At 38.8% G+C, this 25,254-nt stretch overlaps 5 protein-coding genes across 7 annotated transcripts; 3 read left to right on the top strand and 2 right to left on the bottom strand.

The window, feature by feature from the left end:
- Positions 1–74: 74 nt before the first annotated feature.
- On the bottom strand, positions 75–3,938 carry Klp64D (kinesin-like protein 64D). Its single transcript, XM_066302411.1, has 8 exons — positions 3,643–3,938; positions 3,273–3,508; positions 2,685–3,212; positions 2,432–2,626; positions 2,181–2,381; positions 2,052–2,125; positions 1,580–1,997; positions 75–1,472 (listed from the first exon to the last, which is right to left on the bottom strand). The coding sequence occupies exons 2-8, from the start codon at positions 3,498–3,500 to the stop codon at positions 1,242–1,244; spliced, it is 1,875 nt and encodes a 624-aa protein (XP_066158508.1). The 5' UTR covers positions 3,501–3,508; positions 3,643–3,938; the 3' UTR covers positions 75–1,241.
- Positions 3,939–4,333: 395 nt separating this feature from the next.
- On the top strand, positions 4,334–6,907 carry Set (NAP domain-containing protein SET). Its single transcript, XM_066302416.1, has 5 exons — positions 4,334–4,712; positions 4,840–5,029; positions 5,280–5,464; positions 5,605–5,752; positions 5,867–6,907. The coding sequence occupies exons 1-5, from the start codon at positions 4,464–4,466 to the stop codon at positions 5,899–5,901; spliced, it is 807 nt and encodes a 268-aa protein (XP_066158513.1). The 5' UTR covers positions 4,334–4,463; the 3' UTR covers positions 5,902–6,907.
- Positions 6,908–6,987: 80 nt separating this feature from the next.
- On the bottom strand, positions 6,988–9,657 carry LOC136350566 (venom protease-like). 2 transcript variants are annotated; one of them, XM_066302414.1, is made up of 8 exons: positions 9,360–9,657; positions 8,884–9,045; positions 8,501–8,647; positions 8,116–8,276; positions 7,881–7,990; positions 7,508–7,761; positions 7,274–7,449; positions 6,988–7,219 (listed from the first exon to the last, which is right to left on the bottom strand). In XM_066302414.1, exons 1-8 carry the CDS (start codon positions 9,424–9,426, stop codon positions 7,055–7,057), a joined length of 1,242 nt encoding a protein of 413 aa, XP_066158511.1. In that variant the 5' UTR covers positions 9,427–9,657; the 3' UTR covers positions 6,988–7,054. The 2 variants fall into 2 exon arrangements, with proteins under 2 accessions (XP_066158511.1, XP_066158512.1); XM_066302415.1 differs by having other exon boundaries at positions 9,341–9,657.
- A 433-nt stretch (positions 9,658–10,090) lies between these two features.
- IleRS (Isoleucyl-tRNA synthetase) lies at positions 10,091–15,427 on the top strand. Its single transcript, XM_066302402.1, has 6 exons — positions 10,091–11,171; positions 11,530–11,837; positions 11,953–12,432; positions 12,485–12,753; positions 12,809–13,226; positions 13,300–15,427. The coding sequence occupies exons 1-6, from the start codon at positions 11,032–11,034 to the stop codon at positions 15,318–15,320; spliced, it is 3,636 nt and encodes a 1,211-aa protein (XP_066158499.1). The 5' UTR covers positions 10,091–11,031; the 3' UTR covers positions 15,321–15,427.
- A 1,029-nt stretch (positions 15,428–16,456) lies between these two features.
- Positions 16,457–25,028, top strand: lgs (legless). Of its 2 annotated transcripts, none has more exons than XM_066302404.1 (4): positions 16,457–18,729; positions 20,754–20,988; positions 22,707–22,882; positions 23,389–25,028. In XM_066302404.1, exons 1-4 carry the CDS (start codon positions 17,076–17,078, stop codon positions 24,861–24,863), a joined length of 3,540 nt encoding a protein of 1,179 aa, XP_066158501.1. In that variant the 5' UTR covers positions 16,457–17,075; the 3' UTR covers positions 24,864–25,028. The 2 variants fall into 2 exon arrangements, with proteins under 2 accessions (XP_066158501.1, XP_066158500.1); XM_066302403.1 differs by having other exon boundaries at positions 16,459–18,729; positions 20,751–20,988.
- Positions 25,029–25,254: the final 226 nt, after the last annotated feature.

A 25,254-nucleotide genomic window follows, 5' to 3' on the forward strand; every position in this document is an offset into this window, starting at 1 on the left:
TCCACCTCATTCTAATTCTCTCTTGTTCATTAACTGCAAGAATTTTCAGGTTACACCTGAATTCACAAAACTGATTATATAAATTCAAAATTATTAACCTTTATTAGTTAAGTTGCCATTTTATATATTTTGAGATACAGTTCCAGGGACTCTATGGTTATACCATAAATGACTAGATATTATTTGGTTTTTGACGTTAATTACTACTAAATATCCAATCAAAACAATTTATAACAGGTGATGATTTTAAAAAACTCGTCATAGGCGGTGAATCATAGACCGAGGTCGTTGATCAAGCTATTTGTTATGTATCATCAAACAGACGACTGGGAAAGAGGCAATAGACGAATTTATCCGAGACACACCTCTAATATTCCAGCACCTACTTGAAGTCTTTTAATGATCACCTTTTATAAAAAAAAAGTGGACCTTCCGTTCAGACATCAAATCATACAAACGCTAGTTTGCTTGAATGTTGGAACGGCTTATCAAAGTGTTTGTAGTTGGACGTATCAGATTATTCCACTGATTACATTCCAATATACGAATTTGTTCCTTAAAAGTACAATTGCACTTTAAATCAAGAGAGGTTTCGTTCTTCTTTTAAGCAAATGACCGTATTTTTTACTTAACTTAATGGGTAACAACATATAAAAATATACTAAAGAAAGAAACTATTCGAATATTTTCATTTTTTGTGCATGACTGCAGGTGTGACTTTCACCTTGACTAGAATCGTTTCCTGCTTGGCTACATGCCGCCGATAAAACACGATACAAATAAATAAGTCGCCTTTACGTTCGAAAACTTAAGATAAACAACCCAAATATTCACCATTCGAGGTTCACCACTGTTTTGAAAAATATGTTGACGTTAACGTGAACCAGATGTACGATCTCATCAACCAAATTTTCCCATTCTCACTTAATTGCTTATCTAAAAATACTTTGTTCGGCCAACTTATTTTTAATACATTTAAACTAATCAAAATTTACGGAAGTAAGATTTTGCTCATACAAACTAAGTCGGACAAATTAGGCTGAACTTATGCACAAATTTAATTATAGAAAAGAGGAAAATTCCTAATTTCTTGATGGACTGGCCACTAGCCCGGAGCTTAGCATCCAACTCCAAAGATAAATTAATAAACATAGAAACTCTCTTATCTGTAACTGCCAACAAAAACAAATAAAAAAACGCTCTTGAATAAACCTTGGTGTAACAAATGATCAGTTATTGAACTATCGGGAGGGCTTGGACACAGCTGAGTACGTCTTCAATAATGACTGTTTACCGGCGATTTTTTTCTTCTCTGGATATTTATGGTAAACTTGTTTCATATCGAAAATAATGGGTGGATTTTCTTCAGTCAACGTTTGGCGTTTCCGCATGTTGTTTCCAGTGTACGCCACTCCTTGTAACTGGTATTCCTGCGTGTCATTGTTAAATGTGCAGTAGTTTTGTATAAGCCTCTGAAATAAAACGTAGAAATAAGACTCGGATTCCTCTTCCTCTCTCAGTTATGGCCGAACTGCCTTAGAATTTCTAATTGTATTTAAATAATGCAAATATAAAATACCTTATACTCTTGAGGAATATAGTAATCAATCATCAAATTAGACAACTGCATTTCCCTCACTAGCAGCCGATTATTATCATTCAGTGCCTCCATTTCTCTTTGGTATTCATGTTCTTTGTCTGCATGTTCTTCTTTTGATTCCTTAATCCTTTGCTGAAGCATAGTCATTTTGCGCGTTAAGTCTGAATCTTCTTCTTGCAAGGAAGAATATTTTCCTTCAATATCAATTTTCTCTTCTGTCATCCTGTTATACTGCTCTTCCAAAGCTTGATGGCTTCTGTCGAGGTTCTCGATCTCTTGGTCGGATGTTAAGAGAAGGAATTCTTGTTGCTGAGCCTTTTCCAGGAGATTCTCGCCACCGCAGATAATCTTCTTTGATATTATAGCCATCCTTTCTTCTAATTCTCGTTTCTCATAGCTGGAGTAAAAAAAATTGTGATGAGTCTGTTTTACCGAATGATTAAGAACTTACTCAATTCGCTGCATCTCCGCTTCAGCTTTTTTCATCTTCTCAACATCAGCCTCTGACTTAACTTTTTTCTTTTGCTGAAAATCAGTTTCTTTTAATATATGTTCGACTCTATCGTATGATTTGGATTACCACTCTTGGCTGTTCTGATGCCATTGTTAATAACGATAATTTCTGTTGTAGCTCAGCAATTTCACTTTCGAATCTCTCAATTAAGCCGCCTTCTTCGACGTTAACTTTGGCGAAATTGCGTATGTACTTGGCTTTATGAGAGTAACGTAAAGTACTGTACGTTTCTTCATAGTCCGATTCCGATGGTCCGACCATAGATATCTAGCAAAGTCATTTAGTCTTTTTTGAATTTTAATTATGAGAATGTTTACCATAGTGGTTTTCGAGTTTCCTCCGAGGGAATCTTGAAGAAGACGTGTTAATTTTGAGTTTCTGTACGGAATAAAGCTTTTGTTTTCAATAAGAGCTTGAATTACATTTCCTAGAGTGAGAAGAGACTGATTAATGCTTCCAGATTCCCTTAAACTTATTCCAGATACACCAGTTTTATTAACCCTTTCAGATCCCTAGAAAATATTTTCATATCAAAAAAAGAGTATTACAAGTATTCATTGAGAAACATACTGCCAAATCAACTAAATTGAGCTTTCCCACTGTGGTCTGATTTTTGTCCCGATGTCTCGTCTCCACAACGATCGTAAACACCGCGTGCGATCTTGAACTAACATTATTCATCATAGTGGACCTTGTAATCCTGTTTTTATTCCCCCGTTCCATGAGCTGAGATATAGACTCCACCGAATCAACAGTAAACCCCGTTAAATCCTTCACATATATGCCAATATCTGTCCTCTCTTTGATTTGCAACTTCTTATGCGGATCTGCTCCTAATAAATCGCGCACTTCTTCATTATAGATCTCGAGGTATGTGACTTTGACAATGAAAGAGCGGTCTTCACTAGCGTTGGCTATTTGCGTAAAAATATGTGTGAAAGTATTAGGAATTATTCCCCTCACATCTGGAATTTCATAATTTCCAGTCATGGTATATGTTTTCCCAGTTCCCGTTTGGCCATAGGCAAAAATTGTTCCATTGTATCCATCAAAAACTTGTTCGACAAGAGGCGCTGCGGCAAGCCGATACACATCGACCTTCAAAATTCATTAAATTAGGCTCTAAATGGGGGGCCAGATACTTGTCAAACCACTAACCTGAGTAGCAAGGGGTGAAAATATATAATCTAACTGGAAATATTTCTTATCAGTGTCCTTTCCTGAACGCTTGTCTTTTGGTTTCTGCAGCATGACCACATGCTCCTTGTAATCGCACACTAAAGTGCTCTTACTTCCTTCCTTGATTTCTCTCTCATTAAAAGGTCTCACTCTCAAGAAAACCCTAACATTATTTGCACTTGTCTGATTATGTTGTTGATTACTCATTGCTGCCTCTGCAACAAATGAATAAAAATATAATATAGAAGTGGATGCCAAATTTAATACATTAAATTGGAAGTGCAACAAGATATTGTTATGATATATATATCAAACTTTTGCTTTTATATCTCACTGATACCTTACTCACTTATATTTTACTGTTGATTTAAAGATAATTAGGGGCTGCTTTAAGCGACAGTTGGATAATCATATAAACTATTCTTGTGTCTTGCCTCGACTAATGGATTGGATTAACCAATATTAGCATGTGTATCAGCGTTAATTAGAACAGAAATCTGTGATATTTAAACAATAAAGGTATTTAATTAAATCAATTTTTTATAATGTATATAACAAACAATTATATCACAAATCACTATAATAAATTTTCACTATTCCAACATCAAGGAATTCACAATAAACAAATTTTTCGTCATAAATCATATGATATCGATATTTTATTGAAACTGTCACTCAGAGAAAAGTGCAAAATACTGCCAGAAGGGCGGAGTGTGATCAGTTTTCAATTCCCTGAGTATTCCGAATAGATCCGAACAGATGTAGCGAGCATTCCGATTCATTAAAGCCAAAAATTGAAAAATATCTTCCAAACCTAGAATAGCTCTGTAATCAGAATCGTAATGTATATGGAAAAAATTAATATTTAATGAATCAATTTATGTAAATAAATAGTTGTTAATCTAATTTTATAGCTTTAATGGCTTTAATAACCTTACATTTTGATTTATACTGAACGTGGATTTATGAAAGGACCACGTGGGCTTTACCTAATAGAAAAAGTCCATCCTGATTGGCCAAGCCTGACAGCTCCAGATACTAAATTCCTAATTGTCACATGGGAATGGTTGTGAATCACATTTGTTTTGTTTATTTGTATGCAAGAACTTTCTTCTATTTTCTTTCAACTCCACGTATTATTTAATTATTTTTTAAGTCGGAATAATTAATATGTCAGGGGAACCCGCTAGTAAGAAGTTCAAACGAATATCGGAGTCTGAGCGAGCGACTGATTACGATCATGCAACTCAAAAAACTTTGGAGGAAATTGATCTCATTCAAAACCAGCTAGATAGCATTAATGAGAAAGCGTCGGAGGAGGTCCTGCAAATCGAAATTAAATATAATCGTTTGAGAAAGCCGCACATAGAGAAGAGAAGTCAGCTGATTAGTAACATACCAAATTTCTGGGCTACAGCTGTATCCTTTTTATTTATATAATCATCAGTTCGACCACTAGTCATTTTTTAAAATTCGGTTTGCCTATCATCAGCAAATTTTGCAAAATGTATTTTACGTTACAAAATACACTTTAACATTAACTCAGATTATGAACCATCCTGATATTAGTAACCTCTTCAGTGGTCAGGAAGAAGAGGATTGCTTACACCACCTGACAAAGTTAGAAATAGAGGAGTTTGAAAATATCCTTTCAGGATTCCAAATTAAGTTTTATTTTGATGAAAATCCTTATTTCCACAACCCAGTTCTTACCAAAGAATATGTCTTTGATAATGGTAAGTAAATATAATGTTTAACTCTACAGAGAGTTTTAGAAAAAAGGTTGTTCCCCTTTGGTGGCATGTAGAGCAGATACAACTTTTTTTGAAAGTGACCTCTAAAGTAAGGATGCAACAACAACTTTTTTCTAACAATTTGTTGACTAGATTTTTCAAACAATTCTTGACTGTGAACTGAGTGTAAAGGATAAACTTGCTCTTAGTATTACTGCCCCAATAACCCCTGAATGGAAATAATTCTTCTCAGATTCACCATCTTCCAAAAGCACCCCAATTAATTGGAAAGAAGGAGTTCAACTAGGCCAAACATTCCAAGAAGCGAATGCGAAAAATAATAGAAAAAGGCGTTTGGAAGCCACAAGGACAAGTTTCTTCACTTGGTTTACAGATAATGTGGATCCCTATACTGATAATATTGCCGAAGATTTTAAGGTATATAGGCCAAGCTCACATACCCTGAATATCTGCAGAAAATGATCTAGAATCTCAGGGTGAATTCGTTTTCGGTTCTATAAATTGATGTTTTATATGCTACAAACCTGTTTATTTCAGTTTTATTTCTTCTGTTGTAGGATGATTTATGGGTAAATCCTATCCAATATTTCTTAGTTGCTGATGGCCAGGAAGAAGAGAATGGGGTAGAAGGTGAAGAAGAGAGCTCAAGTGATGAAAACGAAGAATCATTAGACCCAGAAAACCTATCTGGATCGAGTACTTCAGGTACGTGACTGATAGTCTGTTTTTTTGTCTTTTAGTTTGCGAAAATTCAATGCGCAATAACTTACTAAATTGTTATTATCAGCCGGAATAATGTACTTTTGTATTGATTTCCAGGAAACAACAGTTCTTTAACCGGTAGGCAGGTTTAGAATAGACATAAAATCTATTTATTTTATAACAATTTTTGTTCATTAATTCATGAAAAAATTGGCCCTTTAACGTGACTCATTAATCAAAGTAAAAATGTATTGCCGTTGTCACCGACATAAGATTATTAAGGTGCCCGTTTAGAGAAAAAGACAAAAATGTCAATCAAATCCACCAGAAAAATTTGCCTTATTGTTGTTAAAGATATGGGATGAATGAAGCAAAGCAGCACATATTTTATTGATTTTACCTACGTTTAGATTGAAATCTTTTTGATTTATAAAGTATATTTGGTTGTTCATATATAATTATGTTATTGGAAAGTTAAAGTAACTTTATTTTATTAGAAGTATTGGATGTATGTGTACATAACAGAGGCGAATGGAGGTTTATTATTTTTATATACCTTCTTATGTAAAATAGTACTCTTATTGTGTTTAATTAAAACTCTGACAGTTGCATCTTACTTCGTCAGGCTACTACTGAATATAACTCCGCGATATGTTCGTGTAAATATGAGCCTTACAGGGAGTATCTAGTCAAGTGCTAGCAACTAAACCAATCAAAAAACTACAATAAGCGTATTTTTTGCCTCTAACTCATAACAAATGTTATTCATAGGTATTGTATGTTTTGCTTAATCCGCACCTTTTCAGTGACACAGAAATAATAATCTATACTATAGCACATTCTTGGAGTATTCGTTTCAGCTTCAACCGCTGGCTGCTAATATCGGTACTCGTTTAAATCTCAATAGTTAGGAATCGTCTGTAAATACACTGAATATCATTTTATTTTTTGCGGTACTATTCTGCATAACTCCAGGTACAAGTTAGCCGGCATGTTGCATTAACGTAATGTAAGATTTATAATGAAATTCAAAAAGAAATTCTTTGAAGTGTTTTTTATGGACAAGTGTATTTTTGTAGGCGTACCCAGGGCGCCAGAGTGTGTTTTATCTTTTTGTGTGTTGCATAATTTAATAAATTGTTTTTAAAACGTGTATAACTTCGCGTAATAATGTAAACCTGTTTAATTGAGGAATATATACTGGGGTGGGGAAAAGGAGTAATGATTCAAGCGAATGATACATTTTTATAATCTAGAAATGTTTATTTAAAATATAATTTATAAACTAATCTTCATGCAAATAGGCTACCAAACAGTATTTTCAATCCACTTAATATATTCCGAAACCCTGGTATAGATGGCCGGAACATTTTTCTCAGCACACAGTTTTCCGAATGAAGTAACTCCAATGACATGAAACTTGCACATGTTTTCATTTTCCGTTAAAAATAATGGTCCCCCCGAATCGCCCTAAGATTAACATTGTCATTAATTCTGAAACTGATAACATTCCCTTGACATTACCAAACAAGTATCCCTGCCTCCCATCAGCTCTCCAGCGCAAAGCATAGTCTTCACAATACCTTGTGAGATTTGATTACTCGACTGGATGTCTTTTTCATATGCCTTTTTACAAAAGCTATTGTCATATATGTTAAGCAGCACTTTGAGTAATTTGTCGCTATTAGGACCTCCATATTCTGTAACGTATTCAATGTGACTCATGAAAGCATTTTCGTGATAATATCGTGATATTACCTGTTTGACCCCATCCAGTAGCAATAGCAACTTTTTGCGGAAATGAACTTTTTGTGTATAGACACGCCGGTCTCACAAGGTGTGAAAATTCTACGTTGTCTAATGTAGAGACCAGAGCAATGTCGTTGTATTTTTGAGGATAACGGTAATTTGGGTGCACGACAATTTTGTCGATAGTATAATCGGTTCTACCACGTTCGCCCTTCTTGCTCAAGTTCAGTGCGCCTAGACGAACCCACTTTGGTTTATTACGACTAAATCAAAAAGTGATAGATTAGTTCTTTACTCTCGGTCGAAGTAAAACATCGCACAAGTGTCTCAGCGTATCAAGTGGAAAATTAATTTAATTTTTAACAAAAATATTTATACTTACTCCACTGAATACGTGCAATGAGCTGCTGTGAGAACCCACTTGTCGCTTATTAGAGTTCCCCCACATCTCCATTCTGGAATATTGTCTTCACCCGAAAATCCAATTGCAGCCTAGACATTTCATTTTCATACATTCAATGAGACATAACAATACACCTTGAAAAAATATTCGAATCGTCGAAACGACCGCCACCAAAGAATTTTAATTAAATTATTTCTTGGAAAAACAATCTTACCATGAAAGGGAATTCCCCTCTGGCTGCCGGAGCTCCCCCAACAATTAACGCCACACTATTATATTCACATTTTGTCACATTAATGCTCAGTGGTTCCACATTCGTCACCAAAGGAAGTGCATGAACGACATCCGTTACAGTCTTGGTATACTCGATGCATTCTATAAAAATAATACGGTTTTTATGTTGCTGGCACATAGCGCGTATATAAACATAGCTATTTTCGCATACGCCACATGCATTTCGGCCATCGCCATACTGTCAAGAAACGATATATAAACTATGTGTATTTAGCAAATAATGATGGCTAATAGGAATTTAAAGGCATTTTTGGCCACTAAAATGTCAAGATTTTTTTTTCCCATTTTTGAACATTACGACCTACTTTGTTCGCTTTTTCCAGCTCCATCAGTATCGGGATTTGGTCTGCTTCCCTGGAACGTTTGTATACTATCTGGGAAAGTTATGCCGCCACCTATGCTAATGCCTAGATCATTTGGTGTTGGCGGTTGAATATTTGGGCTTATTCCAGCTAAAAGTAAAAAGTGTGGATATGTAGACTGCAATACTGGGTTAGGCATATGTTTCGGAATGACTCAATCACGCATGTACGAGAGACGTTAAAATATTTTAATAGTGATTTTCTTTATGTATTAGGCAAAAAATAATATCTCAGGATTTGCTTGTTCTCATTAAAATAACTTTTCCTGATCTACAGGCGAATGCCGAATTATTACGTATTTTTAAAGATATTTACTTTAAACTTACTTGTGCAACAAATCACCGGTATTGTTAGCTGATAGAACCCACAAAATGGCAATCCGATATTCTTTTTGGCTAATTCTTCAGTACCGGGACACTCTGTATATATTTTACATATGCCCGATTCCCCTGTGGTGTCTATTTTGCAAGAGCTCCCCACTAAATTCCCTGGAATAGAAAATAATTTTCATGCTAGTTTAATATATTGGTTTTTTCCTAATTCGATTTAAATGTTATTAAGTAAAGATCAATATTGGAGAATGAGGCCAGAGGTCGCCTATTAGGTTCATGTTTTGGGAATCCTCCCGTAGCGAGGTCATAAAAATCGATATTTAAACCGATTTTTTTATTTCACTTTTCCTAAATGAAAAACCAGTGTAAACCGCCAATGAATTTAATAATAATAATAAATCTGTTCCGTTTTTTACGAATGTCGCCGCGTGCGTCACACTTGATTCACTACCTGCATACATTCTATATACCTTCCTGGCATCGAATTCTCAAGGTCGCACTGAATAATATCACTAAAAATTTCCAGTTATTCTTCATTTTCGCTGGCACGAAGGCACTGATCAAGAACAGAACCGCTCCATGTTATTAACTTCGATCTTGTGCGGGCATATTTGCTGCATTTCACTCCCAATGCAAAAAATAATTAATTGTTTATCAAGCACCAACGCATATGTTTATGTTTTAATAGAAAAGCATAGGAGAAGGTGAGAAACTATCGAACTTTAACCGACGAGCGTCAACGGAGAAATAAATAATATTATCATTTACGTTATTCGCTTGCTTACATTAAAAAGATTTCTTTGAAAATATTCGTAATTAAGAACTAATTATGCCCATTCCAGTTTTTCAGCTTCGTTAATGCATTCGTTATGTTCGTATCGCCGCATCGGGTACCTCTGTAAGGTCAATGGTAAAGATGTATAGCATATTTCTTAGTACTGGACGAGTTTTTCAAGTCAAAGAACTCGTAACCGCAGCAAAATTGCTTCAGCTTTTGTTCCGTTATGCAATAAGGAAAAAATTCGTTTGAAGCAACGAATATGAGACAATTATGTTGATAGTGTTACGAATATTTTATATATATATATATATATATTAAATTATTACTGAATTTATGAACTCTCTGTTCGTTTCTGAGACATGCGGTGACTTCAGTCCTTATTTTCTTGTTTTATGATCTTTTAGTAGTGAAAATAGAGATGTGAAAAGTGTCTTTCCAAGACATTCCTCAATGGTGGTGTCCACGGTCGAGGGAAAATTTCGAAAAATGTCAAAGAGGGAAAGTATTCATTTTTTGGCATTTTTTAAATTTTGAGCGACGATAACTCGGACAAGACTGCGGCAATTGCCGTAAAAGATAGCTCGAATTAATAATCTCGACGAGCTCTCTAAAACGTTTGAAACCGCTTGGCGGTACCTCCTTTAGTTTCCGACATACAGCATCACTATTGTCCCAATTTTTGCGTTTTTTTGATGCCAAAAATGACGATCGGAAAAAGGCGCTTTTCTAAGGTTCCACAACTTCAAATGAGATATCCACATTCAACATAGGACCTACACGACTTCGTTGAACTGACAAACAGCATAAAGAAAATTTCCAGCCTTTTTGAAAAATGTCAAAATAGGGGGAAGTATCCATTTTTTTCACTTTTTAGGACACGTGGGTCGTCACGGTATTTCTTATGAAAAATCACGTGACTAATTATGTTACGTGCGCGGAAACGCGGTGCGCATTTAAATTGCCATCGACTCATGTACAGAAATTTCCAATTTCGTTGTTTATGCCTGTTTTAATGGACAAATGATTTTATAATGCAGACAGGACAGTAAGCTGTTACATTCGTCAAAATGCTTATGGTTTAACTCAGTTTTGTCCTGAGTATTCTATTCAAGTAAAATTAATAACCGCCAAACAGTCTCATGTCAAGGGTTAATGTATTTTAGGTTATAGGTTGGCTATCAGGTTGCTTTTATTTCAGGTTAGGATTTTACCATTTTTTTACTGTGAGGTGTTAGTCACTTCGTAGTTGCCCTACCGCGAGTAGTTTTATGAAACTTTTCGCTGAGTGGTGCAATTTACCTACTTAATATAAATCCATCACGAATCCTTACCCTATTGAATGAGCCCGTCTTTAATTCAACATGACAACCAAAACCGTTCAAAAAATCCCTAGGGTGCCGGAAACGGTGAATTTTCCCGCAGAGGAAGAAAAAATTTTGCAATATTGGAGCAGTATTAAAGCCTTCGAGACTTCCTTAAAACAGTCCAAAGGAAAGCCAAGGTGGGTGTTAGTTTTAGCAATAACTTTTTTCAATATAAAGCATTCTCACATTTGAATCATCTTCAACATATGTTATGATGGGTGCAAAAATTATCAAGGAATTCCTTCCATATGTAAAGTATTAAATTAGAGAAAGTGTCTGTCATTGTATTCACGTTGGGACCTCATGTGCAAGAACAAGTACCATTGCATTTGCAATGTAGAAAAAAATGATGCAACTTAGCTAGATATACAGGATGTTACTAGGAACATAATAAAGCTTTTACTATGGCATAATCTTGTTTTTCCCTATTTTATTTAAAAAAAAAAGTATATATTTTCATCCCAACAATTCCTTAGATTGTTTACAATCATTTAGATATACATTTTATGATGGCCCTCCCTTTGCCACTGGGCTTCCTCATTATGGCCACATTTTGGCAGGCACCATAAAAGATGTGGTAACAAGATATGCTCATCAACAAGGGTTTTATGTTGAGAGAAGATTTGGTTGGGATACACATGGGCTGCCAGTTGAATTTGAAATAGATTCAACATTAGGACTTAAAGGACCTGAAGATGTAATGAAAATGGGCATTAAAAAGTACAATGAAGAGTGCCGAAAGATTGTTTCCCGGTATAGTTCTGAGTGGGAGTACACTATTAGTAGACTTGGCAGATGGATAGGTAAGTTTTTCTAGTGGTAAGTATTGATATCTGATGACTGTGTCATTGCCTTAACCCAAACCAACTTGGAACTGATCAACTACATATTTTTATTTAAAAAAAATGTTGTTTCTAGATTTTAAAAATGACTACAAAACTCTATATCCCTGGTTTATGGAGTCTGAGTGGTGGGTTTTCAAGCAGTTGTTCCAAAAAGGCCTAGTCTACAAAGGAAACAAGGTAATGCCATATTCCACAGCATGTAATACGCCACTGTCAAACTTTGAATCTGGTCAAAACTATAAAGACGTTGTCGATCCGGCTGTGACCGTTAGTTTGCCAATATTAAATGACAGTGATAAAGCGTCGCTCCTGATCTGGACAACTACTCCCTGGACATTGCCTAGCAATATGGCAGCTTGCGTCCATCCCACTTTAGAGTATGTGAGATTGAAACACCTGTCAACAGGAAATGTTTATATCATGATGGAGGGGCGTATTGAGACAATATTTCACCCTGGCGATTATGAAGTATTGAAGAAGTTCCCAGGGAAATCACTGGAAGGGTTGAAATATGAACCTGTTTTTCCTTATTATGCAAGATTTGCTGATAAAGGTGGATTATCTTTAGAGTTAATACATGGCAGCTTTTAAGGCTATATTTGCAGGCGCCTTTAGGGTTTTAGTAGATGAGTATGTAACGGCAGACTCAGGTTCAGGAATTGTTCATAATGCTCCATATTTTGGAGAAGACGATAACAGGGTTTGTCTGGCAGCGGGTATTATTACAAAAGATATGGACGCAGTTTGTCCCATAGACAGCGTAGGAAGATTCGTTGACCCAGTAACGGATTTTAAAGGTCAATATGTTAAAGATGCCGACAAAGACATAATTTCGTACTTGAAAGCTAACAAACGTCTTATACATCAGTCCCAGGTTAACACTAACCCTGAAAGATATATTCGAATCCGCACTAAAAAACTTTTTTCAGGTAAAGCATAGTTATCCCTTCTGCTGGAGATCCGACACCCCGTTAATATACAGAGCTATTCCATCTTGGTTTGTCAGAGTGGAACACATGCAACAACAACTTCTAGAGGCAACTTCTGAAACGTATTGGGTTCCCGATTTTATAAAAGAAAAGCGTTTTGGAAATTGGTTAAAAGAAGCCCGAGATTGGGCTATAAGTAGAAACAGATACTGGGGCACACCAATCCCAATTTGGATATCTCCCTCTGGAGACGAAATTCGTTGTGTTGGAAGTATTGCTGAGTTAGAGGAGTTGACTGGACAGAAAATTACTGATTTACACAGGGAAAGTGTTGACGACTTGGAGATACCCAGTTTAAGGCCTGGCAATCCAGCATTAAAACGTGTTCCTGAGGTATTTGATTGTTGGTTTGAATCGGGTATGTTGAGGAGTTTTACGAGTTTCTTTTATGTCGTAATTCATTATTTGTATTCGATAATTTTTTTTTGCAGGTTCTATGCCTTATGCTCAACAACATTATCCATTTGAAAATGTAAAGGATTTCGAAGATAATTTTCCAGCCGATTTCATTGCAGAAGGTATCGATCAGACTCGCGGATGGTTTTACACACTAACCGTTCTCTCAGTTGCGTTATTCGGGAAGGCGCCGTACAAAAATCTTGTCGCCAACGGGTTGGTGCTTGCAGGAGACGGCCAAAAAATGTCAAAACGCAAGAAAAATTATCCAGACCCATTGGAAGTTGTTTCCAAATATGGGGCTGACGCTTTACGATTGTATTTAATTAGCAGCCCTGTAGTGAGGGCTGAAAACTTGCGATTTAAAGAGGACGGCGTTAGGGATGTCGTCAAAGACGTTTTTCTTCCTTGGTACAACGCTTTCAGATTTTTGCTGCAAAACATTGAAATCTATGTTGAAGAGAACCAGAAGCCTTTTATGTATGATGCCAGAAACTTAAAGAGTACCAACATTATGGATAAATGGATATTGTCCTTTACTCAGTCATTACTGGACTATGTGCAAAAAGAAATGAAGCTTTACCATCTATATACCGTAGTACCGAGATTAACCAAGTTCATTGACTACTTAACCAACTGGTATGTCAGAATGAACAGAAAAAGACTGAAGGGCGAAGGTGGAGAAAATGATTGCTATATTGCGTTGACTACGTTATACAATGTATTGGAGAACATTATAAGAATGATGGCCCCATTTGCGCCATTTATATCTGAGACAATGTATCAATACACGAAAGTGTTAAGCAAAGAATCTCAAGATAGCATTCATTATCTGATGTTCCCCACTCCGGATGCGACTTTAATCGACTTGAACATTGAAAGAGCCGTGGCCCGAATGCAAAGCGTAATCGAACTGGGGCGAGTTGTACGGGACCGCAAGACGATTCCGATTAAATATCCCTTGCCAGAAATCATAGTTGTCCATCAAGATAATCAATATATCGAAGATGTATTGTCTCTAAAAGAGTATATCTTGACCGAATTAAACGTGCGTAAAATTAGTACGACAACTGATAAAAGCAAATTTGGGGTTACACTGAGAGCAGAGCCGGATCATAAAGTTTTGGGTCTTCGTCTGAAGCAAGAATTTAAAGCTGTAACTCAAGGCATTAAAGCGCTCACAGACAGCGAGATCAATGATACTGTGAAGAAAGGTTATCGAGACATATGCGGCCAACGAATTGATATCGCAGAACTGAGGTTAATATTTAAATCGGAATCCCTTAACACGGAGCAGTATGAGGTGAATAGTGACAACGACGTCTTAATCTTAATAGACATTACTCCAGATTCTTCAATGCAAGATGAAGGAACGGCACGGGAAATTATTAACCGCATTCAGAAGCTTAGGAAAAAAGCCCACTTAGTTCCGACAGATGAAATATTCGTATACCTCAAGGCAGATGGTGAAATTAAGAGAGTTGCCGATGAATTCAAGAAGTTCATAGAAGGAACTATTAAGGCTAAGATTGAAACATATGTGAGAAATAACGGTGATCGCTTGATCATAGAAGAAAATCAAAAGCTCAAAGACTGCAGTCTCTACATTGCTCTAAGTAAAGCATCAAATGTTGAACTACCAAACGTTAAATGGGTGAATGTCCAGCTTGTAGGGCTACAATCAAGGTACTGTAAACAAGCTTCCAAGGCTGTAATACTATTGGAAGTAGGTAAAAAATTAATAGGCCTGAATGAGTTCACACACGAAGTTTCTAAATTGTTCGGTATTAATGATTTTACTCTAGTTTTACCCGATGGCAAGAACTTGGCCTCTGATTGCAGCTTGACGAAAGCGTCTGGAAATGTTGTTTTCGTAACACCAAAGAATAAGTCTCTAGAGTTGCCCAGTGCTGTAACTCTCCCTTTCTGTAAATTTGAAAATTTCTCCGAAAATGGTTTGTCTGGGACGCTTCTGTTAGAAAACCCACTAGGAATTCCCGTTGCAACAAGTGGGATAAGCGCCGATTTGAAACAGAAGTGGCGGCAATACTCTTAAATTTTGATTTATTTATTGCGATATTTATTCCATTGTTGGACGTAGTCTAAATTTTTCAGTTCTGTTTTCATGTATATTTCAAATAAAAATTATTAATATTAGCACAATCCAACGTACCTTTCACCCGTCCCTAGAGTAGTGCAGGGCCAACCTACCAGATCCGCAAGACTACCGAAGAACATGATATACACAAGCGCAATCTCGCATACTTTTTAAATAAGGTCAAATCTGTAATAACTGCTTATGGTAGTACCGTAAGGGGCTCGGTCCTTAACATAAGCTGCATTTTTAATAGGTTTTAGAAGTTACTGTAACGATGATTGACGTCTATGTGTACGCCCTCTTACAGCGAAATACGGTAACATAAATAGCGTTAGAGTTTTTTTATTATCTAAGAGGAGACTGCTGTCTAGTTATGTCTGATCAAAATTAGCAATTAATCGCTCTCGTATCTTTTATGGGTACAGAAATCCCTAGAGGTGAGCTCCAGAGATGAACCCTTATACACGCTGATAAAAGACGGCTTCTGTTATACCCATACGTATGCAGAACACCTTATTACCTAAACTTTATCGTTAATGAGTGAACATTGCTGACAAATTTATTATGACAAGTTAAAAAAAATTGCCTGGGACCGCTAATGTGGCGCAAAATGCGAATCCTCATACTATAAATATGGAGTATGGAGTTATTTTTAATGACCTCCCGAGTCGAGCTTGTTCGGAAAATAAACGAATGGCTGCAAGCGTGCAATCACACTTACCAGTCGCGGTGTTGCCATATTGGCGCATTGTTCCCTTCCGCTAAGGCTAGTGTTCGTGCTATGGCGGAATCTAGTAATTGATCCCCACGAAAATTCGAAATTGATGTTTTTCGCATATTTTCGTCCACGTGGAGGAAAAGAGCGATAAAGATTGTTTTTTAAGTAAAAAAATGAGGAAATACGTTAGAATTGCTAATGTCCAGCTACCCAACCTGATTTGGGACTCGCTTAAAGTCGAGTTTGACGGAGGTTTCATCGTCAGTTTATCGAGATCCCATGTGCAACTGCGGGATTTTAAAATCTCCATTGCTGGCAGGGTTGTTTAGCTACAAAGACAGGCCGCATGCCAAACTGGCAACGGGGCAAAGGCCGGATTCCATTCTTTGAAATCAACGTAGGGTGTTTGCTCTCTTGCTCTCTGCCTCTTTCACTACTTTTCTATTGCATGAGCAATGAAACCCGGATTTCTCACGTCGGTCAACGTAAATATTTTTATGAGAAAAAAATCGAGCCTCATGTATTCCTCGCTCTCCCGTGTGAGGTGGCTCGCTCATATCCAGATAAATATCTAATAATGGAACTAAAATAAACATAGGAGAGGAGCACTGTTTACGTTTAAATAAAACAGAAATATGTATTTCCTCCCCCTGTACCCGAGTGTGGAAGTGTGAAATTAAACAGGACAGAACAGAAAGTAGTAAATGATAACCAGCATGAAGGAACGTACGAAAACATTTTAATTAGTGAAATACCTCTGATCTTACATAAGTTGTTTATGTGATGTTTTTAAGCTTTGAATATGGCGGCAGTATTTGACGTTTCAATGTTTTGAACAGTTGGTAGCAACGCGTGTGGACAGTTTGGCATTTTGTGATGTGAAATTTTTCACAAAGTTTTTATTATGGTCTTACAAACGATAGTAAATGTGAAAAGTGCTATTTTAGTGTGGTACTTATGGAAGTGGGACCTCCCTGAGGCGACTTGTGAACGAGATGATTAAGGAAAAGCACGAAAAAGGCTCTGATAGCGTGAAAGAAGACTCCGTAAACGCCAGTAAGGAGCCGACCAACACAGAAGTACAAATAAAAAAGGAAGACGATGTGGCGACTAAGAAAGAGCCCTCCACAGGGCCCGTTACGAAAAACGGTGGCCTTGTGGGTTCCACTAATACAGGCTCTCTACAAATTACTCCTGATCTCAAGACAGAAGCCCCTAGTGAAGACCCTGTCACCACTGCAGTCTCAGAGGCTCCCTCACTGCCCCTTAAACAAGAAGATAATATAGTAGACACTGACTCTTTAGGTGATCCGTTTGGCTTGGGACTGGGCCCGCCTGGCCCTACATCAGGTAATGTAGGGCCTGCCCCTCAAACCCAGCCAGAAAGTGTACAGCCCTTAGGAAGTAATGTGATAAATAAACAATCTAGTTCTATGGAAGTGCAGTACATGCAACAACAGAGTCAAATATTTGTGTTTTCTACGGTGTTAGCTAATTCTGGAGCTGACGAGGTTTTGCAAGGACGGTATCCTTCCATTATAGCTTATCATTGTGCCCAGCCGGGAACTAAAAAGTACCTGGAGAAAAACCCGTTGAAAATAACCCAGTTTAATAGGCAGCATCCAGTGCAATGGCTGAATAACTTTGCAGTTTCAAAGAACAAAGGTTGTACGAGAAGTCCAGGCTTAGGTCCAAAGCCCCCTCCCAGTTTAGATAATTTCCTAGGACCTGAGGGTCTGGACGATATGGTTGGGCTCGGGGACCCTGACGCTCCTTGGGACCAAAAAAGTAATCATCAACTCGATGGTTTAGAAGGAACTGTAACAAATGGTTTGCCAGATATAGGACCTGACATGGATTCCAGTAGTCCTTTACTAAACATACAGCCCAAATTACAGGGCGTCCAAGTGCCTGATGAAAACCTAACTCCCCAGCAAAGACAGCATCGGGAAGAGAGATTAGCTAGTATTCGTAAGATGCATCAAATGTTATTTCCTGAGAGTCAAAGTGAGGCTGTGCCAGGTCCTGATGGAATCCCGGGTATCTCACCAGGGGGCGCTGCGCCAATTGGAGGAGCTGGCCCTGGCGTTGCGCCCCCAAACCAACCACCTGTTACAGCACAATTGGAGTGGCAAAAGTTAGCTACTCAATTTTATGATGATCGAACAAAACACAAGACTCAGCCCCAAGTGGGAAACAATCCTAGTGGTGGAGCTATAGTTCCTGTTGGGCCAGTTAGTGGTTCTGGCTCTCAACCCCCCGTGACTAGCACATCTCAAAACCTGCGAGGCGGTCCAGGTTTAGGGCCACGACTACAAGGCCCACCTCCTCCATATCATCCAACGCAGCGTTCTGCTAGTGTTCCTATAGCTTTACAAAGTCCCAATCCAACCTCCCCGAATAATCCTACATCAAATTTGTCCCTGCCCTCTCCTAGAGCTTCTTCAGCCCTAAATTCCCCTGCAGATCCCAATCGACCGTTCGGATCTCTTACACGCCATATGAGCACAGGACAAAGCCCTACCTCGCAAGAATCACCCTCAGCTCCACGCCTAAATCATAGCAACCCCAGCACACCACTCTCATCACATATGTCACCAAGTGTTACAAGCAGCAGTACAGAACCATCTTCAACCCATCAATCAACAGGTGAGACATGTATTTTTAAGTTTCTAATGCGAATTGTCTTGTTTGAATAGTTTAAATCCGTGTTATAAAACCCTGAAGAACTTACAGGGTGTCTCATGTCAGCAGACTACTGGATGTTTGTGCGTTTTGGGGGAATTTTTATTTAAAAAATTATTAATGAAATATTCGTTTTATAGCTTTTTTTGGAGCTATCGAAATGTCTCATTGAAAAGGCAGCTTTTGCTTGAGGTGTTTCGCTTTGAAGAGTAAAGAGTTAAACAGTTTTTATTTAATTTTATTTGAATTATACGTCAGCCTTAACAGTTAAAGGGGAAAACTGCCCTTTTTATTTACTTTTAACGTGTTAGTCACATGCAAAGGTAAGTGTTTTGGTAAGATTTTTCTGGGGCGATAGGTGAAAACCGGATAGTGAGAATTGATATGGTTGTTTCGTGACCCCTCCCCAAAAAAGCCACTTTAAGGTAGGACTCTGACGTATGTCATATTAGTGAACTTAAGAAGCAAGGGCGCCATCACTACCAAAACTCTGTTACTACTTGAAGAAGGCTCTCCAGGAACGCCCTTAAATTTTCTTTTGTTTAAATCCTGCTATAACGAGCAATTCCAATTTACATATAAGCACCACATGAAAAATTAAGCCTTAGCAACAATATCGATCTTCAAACGTTTATTACTATTTTTTCTTAACGTTTCTTGTTGCACCTTAAATTGCGCATTTTTTCACTAACTTAACCGATCTTGCATCTCTGAAATTGCTAACGGAGTTTCCAATAGTACGGCTGCTGAAGCGGGTGTCCTGCATATAGAACTTGCAACTGCTGAATGAATGAATGGCATATTTACAGGTTTTGCCATTAACCGTTATTTACTAAACGAGACTTATTGTTTACAATATACAGAGTCCGCCATTAGCACATGGAGATCTGTGATTGCTCCTAAATGCAATAACGTATGAAATTGAAATTTAGATGTTAGCTGTGGGCGCGTTTCATACCGGATGGCTTCAAGAAATGTTATTTATTTTTTTTTTTTTTTTAATAGAACTCCCTAAATACTTAATTTGTTCTTCCCAAGTTCTTCTAGATGTAGGGTTTACACCGCAAGCTTTGTATCCATAAATTGACGAGTCACAAGAACAATACGGCTACGCGACCAAAATACTAAGGAATGTTGCCAGTTGAATTTCCAATTATTTGATAAATTTCGGTTGCATATGCACTCATTACTCCTCATTTGAGCGGCTCATGTCATTGACTTTAGCTGCAATCGTTCACACTCTTCCCAGTCTACCCGATCCAATAGCTGTTCGTCGGCCGCAGGTCGGTTTGGGCCCTATGGCTCCAGGAATTCGCATGATTGACTTGGGAGCTCGTGGAAAAAACACCTGAGCCATAGTCGTTAAATCGTTTAAAAAATCATTTTTGTCCCTCTTGCTCCCCGTTCAAAATATCTTGCACAAAGTGGGAGAGAAGCAAAAAAACCATCAATGGAAAGAAATCCATAACCCTGGAATCTGGAACTATTGATTTTATGCAAAAATTGTTGCACCACATACATTTATGGACACGGCACGTTGTGACGTATAATTCTTTTCACATTTTAAGTTGCAGAGCTTGTTTCACATGGATAGAAAGAAAACGCGGGTCATACAATTTTTTTAACAGCAATAATCAAATAATAATAAAAAATAGTAAATTTTTCCTTAAATTGGAATATATATTCCTGTTTTCAACTCTTCTCGAAGTCAAATCAAAAAATCCCACTACAGGGTGTTCCATTAAAAAAAAAAAAAAACGAACTTTGGTACACGACTTCTTCCTTCAGGTGCATAGGGACTTCCTCGTGTGAATAGGGGCAATTGTCGGAGGCCCCTAAAAAACCGCCACCACGTTTCTAAAAATGAAATCAACACATTAGGTAGCGTTCGGGCAGGACCGCCCTGTATAAAATATCAGTTATTTTGAGGCGCGCAAAGTCCCAAAACCCAACCGCCCAATTACAACATGCCTTGTGACTTTCAGTAGATGGTTTGTTCGGACGAAGTCTTCAGTCGATGGCACATCAAAAGCAGCAAATCAGCACAACCACAACGTCCTCATGTTCAACCGTTACGACGACAGGAACAGGCAAAGAACCCAACCTGATGCCAGTACCCTCGCCGCAACAAATCCAGTATCTTAATACATTCGAAGGCCAGGAATTGATCATTCAGAAGCAACCAAACACTAGTCTGAAGGAAGGCAATATTATATCTCCTCCGTAAGTTGATTTGTAGATGATGGGCAGTGGTGGAGTTGTCTGAACCGACTGCATGGTCGTTGTATTTTCGATTCTAGTTCGGTTTTATTGTGGTTCCTGCATGTATTTTTGATGGTCGGTCAATTAAGTGATCTCGATTCGGCGGTAATTTGTCCACTTTTCTCTTATAAAGAACTAATAAAAAAAAAACCGTAAGTATTAGGGAAGATACGTAGGTTCCTCCCAAGAGTCGATGTATCGATGCCGTCAACAAAGGTAAGTGACGCGGAATCGGTAGGTTGCAGGATAGGTAAGTTTCAAGAGGATTTAAGTTTAAATGGTTGGATGGGTAAATGTCCTAGCAGCTCCTTCATTTAACCCCTGTACGGGGTCTCTAAGATCCCAGAGGTAGAAGATTCGGAGTAAGTTGTGTCGATGGTTTTATTGCGTTGTGTACATGCCCACGTTCTTGACAAAATGGAGATAAGTCTAATAGTTGCGACTCTTACACAAGTTCAAGATACCCCTAAAAATTAATGGCGAAACCACAAATGACAAAATGGCACCTTCGGCCGAGGGAATCCGGCCGCCCAGGTCCGGCGGGAGGAACCCAGTTGTCTGGGTTCGGCCGGAGTTCCCCGGACGGACGGAGTCAATAATGGTTTTTGGACTAAACATCCATTGATTCTGGCTATTACGTTCTATGCTGCCACTGATCAATTTCATCATTATTGTCGACATTTCGGCAGGAATTGTTGTCGAAATAAAAAAACAAAATCTCGGATTGTTCGATGAGAAGCTTGAGGGCATTGGACTCGAATAAGATTTTATGTTTACAATTTTGGGTACGTGAACTGGATAATGTCCTGATGGGACAGACCGCTGATGTTGTGCATTACCGGAATAGTGTAACTGTGAAGGTCTTTGCCGTTGCGACATGTTTACAGCTGGTCTATCAGGCTGACCTCTATTTCTATATCTATTTATATAATCTGCATCTTGTGCGAAGCTCATCGCTCCTCCTGGCATACAGGGTTTTTTTTTAAAACGAACTATTAATTGTATGCGATATGTCAAACCATTAATATAAGTTTTTTCTTTTAATACAAGGCTTTCGTATTCTGCAATTTTAAGCATATTCACCTCTGTTTGGCCTCATTTAACGTGTTCGTTTAAAATTCTTATACGGCTTCGTTTCTTTCGGATTTTAGAGAACATTTTGGGGCATCAAAAACGGAACGGTTCATTGTGTCGCAAATGAAGCATTTTTTTTTCCAGAATTTCACCCTCGACGACCCGTTCTAGATGTTCGTTACCTGAGTCCTAGAACACCCTGTATGAGAAAATCTGCACGTTTCGAAAAGATGGTATTGCCACACACTTTTACTTATAATGCGGCATGTAATCAAAGCATCGCCTCGGCAATTGAAAATTGAAAGTATTATTCACCCGCAATCGTACACAGTCGCTTAGCACAAAATTCCGCCGTTAGATATATTTTTCTGCCGCGATAAATTTACACCATTATCACATAATTTCAGTTTAAAGGAGCTGCGGTTGTCCTCTATTCCACGTTATGGGCCATCCAGCAGGAACAGATCCCAAATTATGATCGCCGGTAATAAACGATACTAAAACTAGTACGAAAAAGTGTTCAAAATGTTAGGTGCTGCGGGACTTCGAAGATATATTACATGTCTCGACATAATGGCGGACGGTAACTAGATATTTTGTTTCAGTATATTACCTTCAAACTTAGATAGCAGTTTTCCCGGAAATACACCAGATCTTCCACACACGAGAGTATCAGGGCCCAATACACCCACGTCGATGGATACACGTTTTCCGCCAACACCTTCCGAAGGTTGCCGCTTTCAGATCTCTTCGCCCCATACTCCAACAGCTACTTCATGTAGTAAGTATCAAAGGTAGTAGCCCGGTTTAAGGTGTTGAATTAAAATAAGACGTATTAAATGTCAATTTCCAAACTACCATAAGTAATTGGTCAGATTTGAGTCCAGTAGAAAGAGTCAGGTTGTGTATACCGCCGTTGACCGACGCCGATAGGCGATATCCCTTATCAGTTATTGCGACAAAGCAGTTACTCTCACAAATTTTACATTCACCATTGTCAAGAAACGAACGGTATTTTGTGGCATTTCATTGTGAAATTGCGTGTTTCACAATGCGTTAACTTTCAACTAAGGCAAGTTAGCTTAAGTCGTCATAGAAACCCCGTATTTCGCTTTTGCAAAGAGCTTTAAACACGAACGCTTACTTTCTATAGCTCTAACTTTAACGACCTTAACTCGCTGTTTGTATCTTTATATTTTCAATATTGCAATAACACCGGGTAAACGACCTCAATCCTTGTCGGGATTCTTACTGGTATTACTTAAATTGTTATTTATCTTGTTGTAGGTGACAAGACTGTACAAAGGATATCGGGGCCAACGACAGTAACTCCTGGAATGAGCCCTCAGACTGTGCCGGGACCTACTTCCGACCCTTTAAAGAATGATCTTTTCCCAACACCAAGCCCTCACATGATGGACATGCCACGGTTTCCAGGTCCAAACGCTTCTCCCAGTTCTCAAACCAAAGTGGGCAATTTTGGTGTCACGGTATCCCCACAAGGCAAACCTAGTCCTTTAGATTTGCCCGTTTACGGATGTGGAAGCGGAAGAAATGAGAATATTCCATTGAACCCGAATTGTACCAGTTCCATGGTTGGTAATCCTAAGCAAGCACATTTCGACCCAATTTCGTCATTGGCCCAAATGAGCCAGCAACTTACAAATAATGTAGCAAGTAGTTTGAACGGACAACCAGGTCAGGGACCCCCAATGATGAACTTCGGCTCACCGTCGATGCACATGATGGACTTGGGGAGTTGTCACGGCGGCATGGGTGACATGGAGCCCGGAAATATGATGGGAATGAATCCGATACAAGGTCCGCCTCACGGATTCCATCCTGGGTCGTCCATGGGCCACATGCGTTCGCATTCTCCGAAGTTGTCGGGGCCTTTTCCCAATCACATGCCTATGCAGAGAATGATGGGTCGGGCCCCAGGGCCTGGGCCTAATCCGTTCAATGGAGCTAACGTTCAAGTGAAACCTAATGCGCCCAACACCATACAGTACCTCCCTGCTAAAGGACAAGGTGGACCAACACCTGTAGGCCCCCGAGGACCTCCCAGTTTGGACTTTCTCGCGCGATTGGCATCGCCTATGAACATGATGGATGGTTCCAAAATGCAACCTGGCCCTGGCCAATACTTTCAAGCCTGTGGACCAGGCGGAGGACCGGGCAGCATGCAAGGCAGTCCCATGGGTCACATGGGTCACATTGATGGTCCTGGCATGGGACAGGAGTCCCCGATGATGGGGCCGATGGGTGGTCACATGGGAAATGGCGCTGGCAGTCCAATGATGGGGGGTCCTGGAGGAATGGGAATGGGCCCCGGTGGGCCAGGTCCGGGAATGATTCCCATGATGCGCGGAGGACCTGGAGGCATGCGCCCCATGATGAGAGTTTCTCAGATGGGTTTCGGTCCAGGGGGGCCTGGCCCCGACGGAATGTTTCCGACAGGCGCTGGATCTCCTATGGGACCAGGACCGGGCAACGCGCAAATGTTTGTTCCTGGGCCGAAAGGCAGCCCAATGGGTATGGCGCCAGATGCGTCTCAGCCATTGCCCCCTTCTATGGGACAGAGCGCCGGTTTTAAAGGCGCTCCATTCGTAGGGCCCATCACTTCCGATCCCAACTATGCCCAGCAATACCACAATTTCCAACAGCAGCTTTACGCGACCAACACTCGCAGTCAGATGGGCGGTGTTGCCCAAAATATGGGACCCGGACCTGGGCCCCCGCACATGCAGCATTTGCCATAACTAGAATGAGAGACATTTTACTTTTAAGTGTTGGACTTGCTTTGTCCTTTTTACGACGGAGGTTTCACTATTGCTCATTAATTTGTTTCTATCCATCTGTTATTCGTTTATTGTACATTTTATGACTAAGCATTAATTAAAATAACAATAAAATTCTATATTGTATATTCTGATGTTTAATTTCTTATGAATAGCACGGCGAAGGTCGCAATACGCGAAGGGCCACAGCCGCTGCAAAAAAAGGACCGACAAATATCGATTGAGTTGATGCATTTTAACATTCCAAGAAACGACTTTTAACTGCACTGGACGGATTTAATTGCGTTTTATTATTTTCTTTAAATTTTCATTGTCTTGTTGCTTTGAAAATGATCAGAAAATGTACTTGGTA

Source organism: Euwallacea fornicatus, chromosome 3, assembly GCF_040115645.1.
Source record: "Euwallacea fornicatus isolate EFF26 chromosome 3, ASM4011564v1, whole genome shotgun sequence".
NCBI lineage: Eukaryota > Metazoa > Arthropoda > Insecta > Coleoptera > Curculionidae > Euwallacea > Euwallacea fornicatus.